At 46.7% G+C, this 15,526-nt stretch overlaps 1 protein-coding gene across 1 annotated transcript in view; it reads right to left on the bottom strand.

The window, feature by feature from the left end:
• Nucleotides 1-15,526, bottom strand: part of COCH (cochlin) — a 403,713-nt gene that overhangs the window by 180,437 nt on the left and 207,750 nt on the right. The window contains exon 7 of the mRNA XM_069209058.1: nt 7,832-7,876. Within this exon, the coding sequence (XP_069065159.1) occupies nt 7,832-7,876 (45 nt within the window). The remainder of the gene's footprint in view (nt 1-7,831; nt 7,877-15,526) is intronic.

Below are 15,526 nucleotides of genomic sequence, written 5' to 3'. Positions count from 1 at the left end.
TGAAGATAAGCCGTAATACTTCCCCCCACCGGAGTGGTGTACAATGTCGAGGGAAGCGAGATTTCATTGCTTGGTGGGTGCTTTTGGAGTGGATTGTTGAGGTCTGCTTGACCCTCGCTCCCTTGTGTTTCTTCGTTGAAAAAGAGGTCGTCCCTGTCGCTGCTGTGACCTTTGCGCCCAATGAGGGGTTTGAACCCTCTGCTGGAAAGGGCGCCTATCATACGGCCTGTACCTCCTCCTGAAATCTTTCTTTCGAGGCCCACCGCCTTCAAGGTATCCACCTCTGTCTTCATGCGGGCCATCTCTTCGTCTGCATGGGCACCGAATAGAGAGTTCCCGGCAAATGGGAGATTCAGGATGCGTTGTTGTGCTTCCTGTTTCAAGCCAGTGAGCCTCAGCCAGGAAGATCTCCTTGCACAGATACCATGTGCGTACCCATGAGCAGCCAAATCCGCCCCATCCGCTGCCGCGCTGATAACCTGGTTGGATACCAGGCATCCTTCTTGTAGTATCTCCTGGAAATCTTGTCTGTCTTCTCTGGGCAATTTTTCTGTAAATCTACTGAGGGAATCCCACAGAGAACGATCGTACCTGCCCAGGAGCGCAAACGCACTGGAGACCTTCATTTGTGAAGCCGCCGTCCCGCATATCTTCCTCCCTAGAGAGTCTAGATGCCTGCTCTCTTTATCCGGGGGTACCGTGGATGAAGATGCCACCGAGTGGGTCTTACGGGCGGCAGCTATGATCACTGAGTCCGGTGGCGGATCCTTTCTAAGGAATAAAGGGTCTTGTTCTGGAGCCTTGTATTTCTTAAGAATCCTAGCCGGGGCAGACTTAAGCGATGCTGGGGCCAGAAAAGTGTCCATGGTTGGCTGCAGCAAGCCAGGCACTAGAAGCAGCAACTTTTTCGACGCTGATCTCTGTTGTAGAGTCTCAAAGATGATCGATGAGGAGGTAGATGGTTCTGGAACCTCTATGTTGAGTTTCTGCGCCCCTCTTAGCAACACCTCGTTGAATGTGGTAATATCATCCACTGGTGAGACTCTAGCAGGTGGTGAATCTGTAAGGGTGGGTGAGTAACGCCCGACAGAAGAACCTGATGAAGACCAAGAGGGTGATCTTCTCCTTGACCGCGACCTGGATCTCCGTTGAGAGCGAGATCTGCTGCGAGACGCTGTAGCAGAGCGTCTAGGCCTCGCGGTCGGTTGGCGAGGAGCTGAACGAGCCCGTTCTGCCCTGGCTGTCGGTGATGGCGTTCTTGGCAGGGAGGCAGTAGGTGAATACATTCGCGAATACTGCGAATCTGGGGAGGCCGCTGGTCTGTTGAGGCTCTCCAGCCATCTCAGAGATAGATTGATGGGCGAGACATGCCCAGATGATGCCACTCTTGACCGAGAAGAGTCGCTCGGTATGGAGACCACTGGAGATGGCGCCTTGTCTGGCGTGGGGCGATGTTCTGCTCCCTGTGGGACAGGTAAAACCTGCGTCGACGTTGATGGCTGTTTCGACGTCGAAGGGCGCCCAGCCGGTTGGTCCTGCCTCGACGTTGAGTGCCTCGACGTTGAGTGTCTTGACGTCGAACGACGCTCCTTGGACCTCGACCTGCTCGCCGTCGTGTGCCTCGACGTGGAGCGATGGGAGGTCGACGGCGGATGTTTCTCGTGCCGTCGTGGTGATCTCGACGTCGTGTGTCCTGACGTCGGGGGGCGCACAGCCTTTGGCGGCGACCGGGCACGCAGGCGATGGCTCGACGTCGATCGGCGGGTTGCCGTCGACGGAGACCTGCCCCTGCTCTGATGTTCCCTCGACGCCGTTCCCTTCGACGTCGGGTGTGTCGCCGTCGACCGATGCCGGTGAGGCGGTGGTAGCGACGACGTCGACGGTGAACAAACAGGCACTTTCCTACCTGTCGACGTCGACCGGGCCATTCTCTCCTGAGAATGGCCTTCTGGCTGTCTGGGAAGTGAGGAAGACGATGTTCTTTTCCTCTCCTGAAGCCCATGAAGTCGGATCTTCTCTCTGTCTTTCAGAGTCCTCCTAGACATGTTCTTGCAGTACTTACAAGTGTCAGGGCAGTGACTCTGAGGCAGGCACACTATGCACAGAGAGTGGGGATCTGACTGGGCCTTCTTCTTCCCACAAGCAGGGCATTTGACAAAAAGAGAAGGCATTTTTCTGTCAGAAAAAAACTTCCTAGCTCAGACAAAGATATTATTTGTCGAGTGAAAAATGAAAAAACGCTTTTTTAAAGAATTTTTCTGAGAAAAACTCAGAAAAACTGAGAGCTCAATGCTCCAGGATCCTCTCAGAAGAAGCCGGAAAAAAGAACTGACCTAACTGTGAACCCACTGTCACCTTTCCTTCACCCCTGAGGCATGGTGGGATACTGGAGGTGCTCAGGGTCTTAAAGGCACGGTGCCAAAGTTTTTATGGTTCTCCTGTGTTAACCTGCATGCAGCCTATTGGCTAAGAATGCTTCATTGTATTTCAATGCAGTTTTTTCTCTTTTTCTCTAGAGTTTGCTGCCGCTTACTTCCCTAAGCCTAGTTTGAGGGGCTTGGGTAGATATTTATTCTCTATTATAGCTTTATAATATAAAATAAAAATAAATAAAAAACTTCATAGAAATAAAGCATTTTAGCCTGTTTTTAACATTATAGCCTGCATTGCTGTTTTTTACACATGTTAATATGTGTGTATTTTATATATGCTCCGGGGTCCCCGCACAAGGGCGGGAATATTCAATGTTTATGACTATTGATGAGGATCCCCTGGAAGAGAAATCAGTTTCCCAGATGTGTGGGCAGGAGAGGCCTAGCCTAGTTACAATTGAAGGAGGCCCGGACTTTAGACACCAAAACCAACCACCTGAGGGGGCGTTTTCCTGCAAGGGCCATCCCAGGAAACTGGATGAAGCCATACGACAAGCTGCAAATTTTGTATATTCAGGGGGTCATGGTATTTCTGTGGAGGCTGCTCCGGCCTCGATTGCCTTAGCCGATTTATCAAGAGGCGCAGGAGGGGAAAATAGACCACGAGCTGGTAAGCCATCTGGCAGAAGGCCTGTGGTAACTGGGAGGGAGCGGTTACAATGTGGGGGAGCACAAGATCTGCATTTGGAGAAAAATCCCCCACTTGTTTGTTTGGAGCTCCCTATGTGGTGGTGTTGACAGATGTCCTTGTTCTTGCTCTGGGTATTAGTGAATCGACGGACCAACGAAAAAATAAGACTGCCCATTGGTTGAGTAAAAACTGTGACTTTGCTTATAAGGACCTTAGGGATATCCTCTTTGTTAGAAGAATTGACTGGCTCGGGCCGCGAGTGAAAGTGGGAAATGGGGATTGTATCTTTATAAATTGCAGATATCCTGGTCTGCCCCAACAACTCCTTTCTACACAAAGTTTGGCTTCCCAGAGAAAGGGCAAAGGCCCCTTTGGGTTTCTTTTATAATCATACATGGCAGCCTGCTGAGTCTGGTGAGATCCCGTATGGGAATCTCAGGAATTTACATCTAGGACAAGGTGCCTCACAGATAACCAGTCTGAGGAGTGATATCACTAGCAACCCGGAATTGGGGAGGGTAGTTTGACGCCATGCAGGAAGACTTACTGAGGTCATGGTAGAACCCTCAAATGTTACAATAGTCATGGATGTCCAGGATGGAAAGTCTACAGAGTGTTGTCTTATTTCTTGGAATGTAGCTGGGTACAATACTAAGCTATTAGATCATGAATGGACTAGGTGCCTGGCCCAGTATGACTTAATTTTACTCCAAGAAACCTGGTCGGATGGGCAAGCTGCCTGGGATGGTTATCAGGTTTGCAGTCCTGGCTACTCGGCTCCAACGGGGTCACCCCAAAGGGGGTTTAGTTACTTTAATCTGATTTTCTAGAATAGCGAGAGTGTATCAAATCAATTGTAACCATCAAGGTATACTGATTGTGTGGGTAATTTTTCCCAACAAATTTAATGTCCTGCTGGTAAATTTCTACAACGCTGTTTGGGACTCTGGGTGTCAAATCAGGGTCCTTTTTACAGTTCTTCAGACACTGAAGTGCAGAATGGAGGAGGTTGGTATGGAATTCTGTGCTGTTGTGGCAGGAGATTTTAATGCTGAGATAGGGTGGCGTAGCACAGTGGTGAATCCTTTTGAGGTGGATCAGGAGGTATATCTAGCTGATGGCTCACAGGACCCTAGGGGCAGAAATTTGATTAAGGGCCTACGAAGTCTGGGTCTTATGAATTTTTGTGATATTGAAGCTGTGGGTACTTATCAGGTCTTAACTTTCGTAGGTAGGTACAACAATTGACTATCTTTGTTTCCCCATCTTTAAAGAATTTGGTTAGGTATGGGGAGGTGGTTGTGAAGCACTTTAGTGACCATAATCCACTCATGGTCCAGTTTAACTTCGAGAGACTTTTTACAAACCAGGATGGGGAGGACCAGTTTCGGTGAAGATAAAGGATCAGGGTAGGAGACTTCATTGAAGACAGGTAAATATCCAGCAAATAGTAAAAAGGGTGGTGGGTGACAACCTAAATTTGATAAAGGGTACACTTCTGGCAGAAACTCCCAGCCCAGGGGAAGTTATGAATGCTATGTTTAAAGTAAATAAAGCTTTTAAAGATTGTTTGACTACAGCTGCTCAGCCCTCCAGTAAGCATAAGGGAGGCTGGTTTAGTAAGCCCTGTTATGAGGCTAAGAAATCCCTGAGGAAAGCATTAAAAGAGCACCCTAGAGATAAGGTCCTTGTTAGAGTAGCGAGGGCTCAATATAAATCTTCCCTGAGGTTAAGGAAGTTAAAGCTTAAGGAGCTAGCCTGGGAGAGACTGGAATGTGCAGTAGATTGTAAGAACCCTGGCCTGTTCTGGAAGGTTGTTAACAGGGGCTTTATTGAATCAGAACCATCTGAGGGCCTGGGCTGTAAGATCGCCCCTGAGGCTTGGGTCAGCCATTTTTGTAGTATCTTTCAGGAGAGCTCTTTAGGAGTTAATGGGGGGAGAAAATATGAAGATCACCCTAATTTACTTATCAGGTTTACACTCCAGGAGGTAAAGGAGGCGTTGCATGATAGTGCTAGCAATAAAGCTCCTGGTTCAAGTACAATTCCAATGGATCTTTATAATCTTGCCCCCAGTTATGGGCGCCCATTTTGCTAAATGTCCTTAATGCCGCAGTTAGTGTGGTTATTCCAGATACCTGGAGAGCGGCTTGTATTATTCCTGTGTACAAAAAGAGGGATCGGAATGACCCCAAGTCGTATCGCCCAATTTCTCTTCTTGATTCTTCGGCCAAAATCCTGGGCCAGATTATTTTTAGGCATATTGAGGCTTGGATGACCGAAGATGCAATTCTGAGCCAGGTACAATATGGTTTTAGGGAAGGGCTTGGTACCCAGGAACAGTGCCTAAATTTGTTGATGGTGATTGGGAAATACACTCAAGCTATGAAAGGCACTCTATATCTTGCATTTATGGATCTTAGCTGTGCCTTCAATAAGGTAAATCAGTCTAAGCTGTGGGAGAAACTTACCCGGCTGGGAGTGGACCCCGTAATTGTGGAGCTGCTTCGGTACCACCACCTAGGAACGTATGCAAACGTGAGGGTTGGGATAAAAGGGGATTGTTCGGATGCTTTTGAGCTTGGCAGGGGTGTGTGCCAAGGATGTGTCTTGGCTCCTACCCTTTTTCTTTTGTACACAAATGGGCTGTTTGATTTTTTGGTGGAACGCTGTAAGGATGCCACTAAAATTAATGGCAAGAACGTCCCAGTACCGATCTATGCGGATGACGCAGTGCTTATGGCCCGCACTATGAATGGTCTTCGAGAGGCGGTTAGAGCTTATGAAATGTTTGTCAGCTCTTGACTTAGAGATAAATTGCAATAAATCACACTTCATGGTGTTTGAAAAACCACTCAGCAGGGTGGTGGATGTGGCGGGGGGGGGGGGGGGTGGATGTGGGACGTGGGGGAGTGGCTGAAGATTAACGAGCAAGGTATCAGTAATGTTCGGGAATTCCCCTATTTAGGGGTTAACTTCGATGATGAGGGTTCCTGGAAATCTTGTATTTCCAGGAGAGGGGCGCTTTTTAATGCAACAGTTGGTGCCACTTTCGAGTTTGCTGGCAGGGTGGGTAGTAAACCTGTTAAGGCCCTGCTCGATATATATAGGTGGAAATGTCTCCCAGTCTTGCTGTATGGGGCTCCACTGTGGGGGCATACAGAAAATAAGGCCCCTGCCATTGAGGAAAATCGCTTCTGCAGGAGTTTACTAGGAGTAGGCCAAAATATTTCCAGCTTCTGTTTGCATGCTGAATTGGCCCTAGATTTTAAGATATCATCAAGATTGCTCCCCTTATGTTATGGATCTCTATTTGGACTAACAAGTTTGCCACCTTCAACAGAGAGATTTTGCTGAATTGCATGGCAAGTGAGCGTGCAAAGGATATTCCCTGGCTGATATATTAGAAAGGTAGCCTATGTACTGGGGTGGCCGGATATGTATGAGGCTCGAGAGAGTTTAACCAGCTCTGACAAACGCTGGGCTAAGGAGAATTTCTCCAAAACTTTGGGGGTTAAGAGGGAGGCGGAGGAACTAAGAAAAAATCAGTAAGGGATTTTATAATGTTAAAGATGGGGGTGGGTCCTGAGGCCTTTCTCTTGGAGATAAGAAATGAGGGAAAGGACTCTTATTTCGCGATTCCGCTTTGGGGTTATTAGAAGCAATTTGTGTTTTCCGTTAGGTCAGTTTGATGAAAAACGTGTAAGACCATGCCCTTGTGATGGAGTGTCTCTGCAGGACCTAATTCATTTTACTTTGTTTTGTGGGTTTTATGCCCCCTTTAGGTGTCGCTATTTACTCCCCATACTGAGGTCTAGGGGTTTCGTGCAATACCGCCCAGCCTTCCTGTGGCGGCGTATGGCCTCGGATGCGCTAGTGTGACGTGGGTTGGGGTCTTTTTTAAAGGTAGCCATAACCTGGCAGAATAAACTTTATTGCACTATTATTTATCTTATTTATTATATTTAATGAATTTTGGAATGTAATTTTTATATGTGTAAAATGGCTAATAGGATATGATATTGGTTTTATGAATTATTTTTAATTTCGGTTTTCCGTATTTATTGGATAAGATAGGTGTAGGAATGTATTTTCGAAAATGATTTTTGAGAGTGTTATGTATTGGGTTGCTAATTTATTTGTATAGTTGAAAATTTTCATACCGAATAAAAAAAAAAAAGTACGTACATGCTCACTCCAAAAGGGCCCCCTGCTGATAAAATGCCAAGCTCCAAGCTTTGAAAAGGAGAACAAGGAACTAGAGAGAAGAAAGTGACAATTTAGATGCAATGATTTCAGCTCTTTTTTTAGGTTGAAAGGTAAAAAAGTAGTAGCGGGAATAGAAAGGGGTAGAGAGTTCCAGACTTGGGGAGAAAGTCTAAGTACAATTTTTATTCAAAAGAAGGGCCTCAAGTAAAGAGATGTTGAAGCCATAAAATGAGCAAAATCTTCAGCTTCTTGGAGAGGTATGAAGCATGAGTAGTGTGATTAGCGTGCAAGTGTATAGGTAGATCGGCCCTCAATAAGGAGGCAACACAGTGTGCAGTACAAAAGTAAAGTGCTAAACTATAAGTATGCCCATGGTGAAAAGGTGTTCGTCAGATATAAAAGATTTCAATTGCTGAGGCTAAAACATTTTATAAGTGAAATTGGTGTAAAACAATGTATTACCTCTGCATAGAATACGGTTAGGTATTTGAAAACAATACTGCTAGCCACATATGTCATTACGTGTTTTTGTCATGTTATTAATGAAAAATAATCTTGCCTTTGTTCCCAGTTTTCTTCTCAGGAGTTTTCTTTAGACGTCTACCTACAAAAACCAGCAAATATGACAGTTTAGCAATATGGTGATTCTAGTACACTCTGTAATTGATTTACCTCCTTCAGCACTAGCTAGGAATTATCTGCAGTAGTAGAAACGCAGCTCCAAAATAATACAGTCACCTCAAGATCTTTGAAGGGGCTTAACAGAGAATATTTCAGGGCCATAAATTGTGACTTGCTACCTACACTCAGTCATCACCAATCATTCCAGCCAAGTATCTGCATGTTTTCTTTCCAACATGCAAAGTGGGAGCATAGCATTTGCTCAGCTGGGATGACTGTTGAGCTCGACCTCCATCCCAATTAGTTGTTATCCAGATTTCGCTGTCTAGAAATGCTGAGGATCGGACACAGCTAGACCAAACTGAGGAAGTATAGGTGTCTTACCTGTAAATCTAGGCCTCTCTCAGTGTAATATTAATTGAAATCAAAAATATTGAATAGCCCTGCCCATGTGCAGGGACACCGGAGAAGTTCTTTCAAAGTCTCATCCACTTCGCCTTACTTTGGAAAGGCCAGGAAAAATATGTGACTCAAATGTAAAAATTGGCAGTCTTAAAACAGGCTATATTGCCAATCTGAAAGAATTACTTTAAATTCTAGAAGGAAAAAAGGTTAAATCTTTAAAAGTCACTTAAGTAAAATAAAAATTGAACTTTTATAAATGTCCTTAATAAACGCTTTTTACTTCTTTTTAAAGTAAGAGATAGTGTAATATATAGGAATGTAGCGGTGTAGGCTGCAGCAATGAAAACAATGATAATGCAACACTTACAGCCTGATTTAGGTTTTGGTGACTGCACCGCCAAGCTGGTGCGGACACAAGAAGACAGTCAAGTCTACAGTGTTCCGCCTGCCATATTTAGATGTCACAGACCTGCAGGTGGTGTACTGGTGGCGGTTCTCTGACGGGCGCAGGATATCGTACAATGGCAGTGGAATAGAGGTAAGTCACACACACAGTACCTTTGCCACATGTCCCCCTGCATCACACACAACACAACACACCACATACACACCAATATTCATTGCCATTCCCCTGCAACATGTACATGGCACAAACAGACATTGAAATGCATCCATGACACAAGATCCACACAACAATGACACTGCACCCACACACAACACAACCACAACAACCAACACAACTACTCAAAGACACGCTCACACACAAGCACAACTACACTGGTTGCGATGACCGCCACACAACACCACTCACCTGAATGTTGCATGCAGAAACACAACATACACAACAATATCAATACTATATGCAGGTGGCACCCATCTTGACACAACCACATCACCCACTCCAGCACAATCCACCTCACCCAGCCAATTGATTTGCACACACACACACATTCACATACTGACTCACACACACAACTAGCAGCACAACATGACAGGTACAGGTCCCCTGGCAATCTGCAACCCATGGACACAGTTTACAGGTGTGAATGTACCGTCATTGTGGTGGCAGCATTCATTTGCCAATTAATACTGGCAACATAATGACAGTTGTGTATGTGTGCGATATATTTTGTGTACCAGTGTCTGACCCACTCGTGCCCCTGACATATGCATGTCACAATAACTTAAAAAAATTATTGTGACATGTATATGTCTCCAGTGATCCAATGCTCATGTGTAGTCACCTCCCAACGTGCACAGCATATGCGGATTTCCTACCTTCGTGTCCAGCGATGGGGGATTCGTGTTTTCTCTGTGGTCCCACAGCAGCTTCGATGGGGGGTGTTGTCCTGTCGTGTCTAGTCAAAAATGGGAGTGGGATGGGAAAAGGGGTGCCCCCTGCCCAAAATCCCCCAACACAGGCTTGGGACTCAGGTGGGCTTTCGCCTATGGGACCGCCAACATCTAAATCTGGCAAGCGGACCACCAAGGTGACTGAAGGATTTTCAGTTGGAAAACCGACGGCGGGACTTACCACCAACATGTAAATCAGGCCCTTTAAGTGCCTCTTGACGTCCAGTCTCCCATCATGCCCTGAGGGTGACAATATACTCAGTTGTTTTTGATGAGCGAACTAGCAGTAAAGAATTATACTTTTATCTCTTTCCTCTGAAAGGGTTGCTTATGATTACAATAGAGATTCCCCTGAGAGAGAGCTACGATTACAGGTAAGTAATCATTCCTTTTCTCCCAGGGAATCTTCATTTATAATCATAAGAATTGAAGAGATTAGCAGGCTCATTCCCAAGAACTATGTGAGGGAGGAGATAAAAAAAGGAATAGTATAATCAGTGAAATAAGTGTCTCAGAGAGGCTTACTCTAGTACTGATGCTTTTTGACTGAAAGTGCACTGGTTTTCTGCTAACTAGGTCCCCGGTGGCAGTTCTCTTGCCCTTAAAACAAAGGTAAATGTCTGATTGTACCCACTGGCAAGGACTTTAGCACCCCTGTAAATTCCTAGTAAATGGTACCCCTAGTACCTAGGAAATGGGTACTAAAGAGGGTCCCTAAGGGCTGTAGCATGTGTTATGCCACCCTAAGGGACCCACACTCAAACACATGCAGACTAACATCACAGAATGCGTGTAATGGTGCAAACCATTTTGAAAACACAACACTGCACACCCCATGTGTACAATCCCCATACCCACTGCATGTCAGATATGTACGTCACCCCTACAGCAGCCCTTAAAGCCCTAAGGCAGAGTGCATTATATTACATGTGAGGGCACATCTGCATGAACAGATGCTCCCCTTTGATGTCTAGTTCCATTGCTGGACATTCCAAGTGATCCGGCAGCCATTTTACGGACATGTACTGGGCATTGGTCATTACGAGTTACCCAGACACATGATGACTGTAGTGAAACTAGTGGTGTTTGGTATCAAACACCTTGTCTTAATAAATATGTACTGATGCCAGTGTCAGATTTATTATGACATGCACCCAGAGGGCACCTAAGAGGTGCCCCATGAAAACCTAATAGTCTCTTAGGGTGCTGGCTGACTGGTAACAACCGGTCTGTCACCACAGAAGAGTTTGACCCCCTGTAGGTGAGAGCCCGAGCTCTCAGAGGCCAGAAACAATGCCTGCTTTGGAGGAAGGTGATCACACCTCCTCCAACAGGATGGCTAGTGTTTTAGAATATCAGATCCAGGAGCTACAAAGCCTCTCCCGCCTTTAGTGTGTAACCTTCCTGGCTTCCATTAGTTTGGGGAAGGCCACCCCGTGCCCTGAGGCCCATTTGTCACCAGAGCAGGCGGGAAATTAGTTATACAGGAGTCCTGTTCTATTTCTGGGCTGTCACACCCCTAAGGTGGGCTACCTGAAGTGGACACTCGAGGAAGGGTTCAACATCTTGTTTTGGTGAAACTAGGAACTCTGGGTCAGGAATATGACCACTCCCCACAGTAAGTGGTCATATAGGGGTGTAGTCACCCGAGGGATATGTAGCCCTTTAGCTACTACCCTGCACTACCCTAAACGCCACTAGATTCATTGTTTAGAGGTCCCCCTGACATCAGGACTTCAGATTTGTCTACTGGGAATCGAAGAAGGACAAAAGAAGAGCAGACACCACAAGAACAAGGGACTTAACCAACACTTGGTGCCAAACCCTGCCCTGCTGCTGGATCCTTGACAATTGCACCGATCAGACTTGTTCAAAAGATGTGCATCTTCCCAAAGCCATGGAGGACCATCCAGTGCTTCAATAACCAGGCAGCATCTCCCTTGGGGGTGGAGGAGCCATTCCCCTGCATCTGCAGGCACCGACTGCATCTGTTCGGTCCAAAGTTTTGCTGACCATCAGGCCCACCAAGAGAGCATCACACCAGGAGGAGCTTTTTGCAGCTCTGAGATTCCAGACTCTAGACCGTCTGGGAGCCCCTGTGCACCAATACCCTGAGTATAAGGGCATTTGTGGCCACCAAGGCTTGTCTGTGTCCAGTTTGGACACCACCACTGCCAAAACATATCTGCACTTCGAGGGACTTCAGGACAGCCGAGCTCCAGATCCAGAGTGACCCTGTTATTTTGCTTTTCTTTCATCTGCAGGTATACCGAGAAGAGTGGGAGCCTCCCACTTTAAGTAACCAGCCAACCGATTCTCAAAGCCTTGGTACACAAGAAAATTAGTTACTTGCCTGTAACTGCGGTTCTCCAGTATTGGTATCTTTCATAGATTCACATGCTTGAATCATCCCCGTCGTCGAGGTGGGAGACTCATGGTAACCTGAAATACACATAGCAGTACACTTTATACACTAGGCCCCAAGGGCCCCCTTAGGTTCTTTTATAGTCTATCCATGTCGGTTTAGAACACTCCCAACAGAGGTTCTTTCCCTCAGATTTTCTAGTACAAGTGTGAAGTTAAGAGCTCATGTAGAAGGGGAGCCTCTGCAGGGAGGAGGGTGGGTCGCATGTGAATTTATGAAAGATACCAATACTGGAGAACCACAGTTACAGGTAAGTAATTTTCTTCTCCAGTATTGGATCTTTCATAGATTCACATGCTCGAATTAGAGAAGCGAGCAGTAACATTGATTAAGTAGACATATAGCTGTACCTTTACAATCCGAACCAACATCAGAACATCAATAGAAATGAGTGTAACAGTACCTCCAGTTAGTGTTCAATGGCAACATAATAATGTGCCTCTGTAAGTAACCATCAGTCATAACAAGCACAGATCTCTGCATTACAACGAATATGTGGCATGCTACGATAATCAGGCTCTAGCATAAGCATAAGAAATAGAACAGATTCAATCTTGATTAGAATAAAAAACCGTTGTTCACCTTACCCTGGTTGTGGAGGTGGGATGATCCAAGAGGCTCACCATAACGAAACAAATGCCTCAAGACTGCTTGACCCACTGCTGTGTCCATGTTATTCGCCTCATCAAGTCAGTAGTGTTTCGTGAACGTATGCTGGCTGGACCATGTGGCCGCTCTACAGATCTGCCGTAGGGGCACTCCTGCGAAGAGGGCAGCCGATGCGGCTACCGCCCTTGTCGTGTGGGCTCTTACCCTGTTGTGGAGAGGCTTACCAGCCTGAATATGATAGAATTGGATTGCCAGGCCAATCCACCTAGCCACAGTCTGTTTGGATACTGCAAAGCCCTTCCTTGCGTTTCCAAAGGCCACAGACAACTGGTCTGACTTGCGTATGCTCTGAGTCTTTTGTAGGTAAAACTTTAGACATCTTTTTACGTCCAGGGAATGCAATGCTTTTTCTGCCACTGTCTGCGGATTAGGAAAAAAGGTTTTCAAAACAACCGGTTCATTCAGATGGAAAGTTGAGGGCACTTTCGGAATGTACTTAGGATTCGTTCTCAGAATCACGCTAGTAGTGGTGAACTGAAGAAAAGGCTCTTTGATGGTGAATGCCTGTATGTCCCTCACTCTTAACGAAGGTAAGAGCCAGCAACAACGCCGTTTTCCATGAAATTAACTTTAACTCCGCTCTATGGATGGGCTCAAAAGGAGGTTTCATGAGCTGCCCCAGGGCCACGTTAAAGGACCACAACGGTGGAGGCTTCTGCACTGGTGGAAAAGCATGAAACAGGCCTTTAAGGAACTGCTTTACAATTCTGGTGGAATACAATGAAACCGTATCCTGAGACCTGCGGTATCTTGAAATTGCCGCCACGTGCACGCGGATCGAAGAGTATGAGAGTCCAGACTTTGCCAGGTGCAACAAGTACGGTAATACCTGTTCTGGAGGGGAGGAGATCGGTTAGATCCCTTCAGCTGCGCACCACAGACAAAAACGCTTCCATTTCAACCTGTAGGTTCTATTGGAAGTATCCGCTCTAGCTCTGGCTAGAATCTCCCTGCATTCAGAAGAGATGTTTACGGTGGAGTACTCATGGAACTCAGGAGCCAGGCCGATAAGTGGAGAGATGACGGATCCGGATGTATGACTTGGCCCCGGTGCATTGTTAATACGGCTGGTTTCCATTTGAGTACCACATGTGGTTGTTCCGAGAGCATGAGGAGCTCTGTGAACCACAAGTGTCTGGGCCATCTCGGTGCTATTAATAGGAGGCGACACCCCTCCGCCTTCATCTTGCTGATGACTCTCGGTATCAGTGGGATCGGAGGAAAGGCGTAGGCATAAATGCCGAACCATCTCATCGAAAACGCATTCCCCACGATCCTCTTTGGGGAAGCCAGCTTGCGTAGTAAGGGCATTTTTTGTTCTCGAACGTGGCAAACACATCGATGTTTGGTTTGCCCCATAACTGGAAGAGTTGGTCCAGAATCTCCTGGTCTAGTTCCCACTCGTGGTAGGGGATAATTGTCCTGCTCAGGGTATCCGCCAGCATGTTGGTGTGTCCTGGGACATGCTCTGCTTTCAAAGAAATGTTGTGCGTTATGGCCCATTTCCAGATGTTTTGAGCCTGTTGTGAGAGCTGTAGAGACCTTGTGACACCCTGTTTGTTTAGGTAAAACAAGCTAGTGGTATTGTCCATCCTGATTAAGACATCTGTGCCCTGAAGCCTTGGCAAGAAGGCTTTTAGAGCGAAATCTATTGCTTTGAGCTCCAACTAATTGATGTGGAGCTGTCTGTCCTTTGGAGTCCAAGACCCACTGAATCGAAGATCTTGAAGGTGGGCACCCCAACCTTCGAGGGAGGCATCCGTAGTCAGAATATAGCGAGGCATCTGATGAAGAAACGTGAGACCGCTGGACAAATTTGCCGGTGTCGCCCACCAAGCCATGGCTGCTCTCATTTCCAGTGTAATGAGAATTTTGTCTTCGAAAGATCCCTGAACCTGGCGCCATTGCACATCCAATTGCTCTTGCAGGGCCGCATATACAGTCTGCAGTCTCGAACCAGCGGAATGCATGACAAGATCATTCAGTTTAAGTGCAAACTGAAACGCACTTTTTTGCAGAGAGGTTGCGGGCTAACCTGTTGAGCTTTAATTTCCTTTCCTACGACGGGTAAACTTTGCTTTGGACAGTGTCCAGTACCGCTCCTAAGAAGTTTAATGTCTGCGTGGGGTGCAAATGCGACTTCTGGTAGTTGACGGTAAGTCCCAGATCGTTGAACAACTGGAGGCAGAGCGATATGTGACGCACCACCTGACGTTTTGAGGGTGCTTTTATGAGCCAGTCGTCGAGATAGGGAAACACCTGTATGCCCGACTGGCGAAGGTGAGCCGCTACTGGAGCCAGCATCTTTGTAAAAATTCTGGGGGCTGATTTTAAACCGAAAGGTAGGACCCGAAACTGTAGATGCATACCAGCTACCTTGAACCTGAGGAATTTCCGATGGTTGCGGTGTATCGGAACATGAAAATACGCATCCTGGAGGTCTAGGGATGCCATATGACCTCCGGTACTCAGGAGGCACACGATGTCCTGCAGTGTTACCATCCTGAATGATTGTTTCTTCAGAAACTTGTTTAGCGGCCTTAAGTCCAGAATGGGACGCCAGTCTCCTGAAGGTTTCTTTACCAGAAAGAAGCGTGAATAGAACCCCTTGTTCCTGTGAGGAGCAGGGACCAGCTCTATTGCTCACTTGCGTAGCATTACTTGTACTTCTTTGAGGAGTTGGGCTACTCGTGGAGGTGGAGGGCCCGACGGAGGGACGTCCGGTGATTTCTGTATGAACTCCAGAGTATGCCCTCTGGCCACTACATCCAACACCCACCT

The sequence above is a fragment of the Pleurodeles waltl genome, chromosome 9 (genome assembly GCF_031143425.1).
Source record: "Pleurodeles waltl isolate 20211129_DDA chromosome 9, aPleWal1.hap1.20221129, whole genome shotgun sequence".
Taxonomy (NCBI): domain Eukaryota; kingdom Metazoa; phylum Chordata; class Amphibia; order Caudata; family Salamandridae; genus Pleurodeles; species Pleurodeles waltl.
This window is presented reverse-complemented; position numbering and strand designations above follow the sequence as displayed.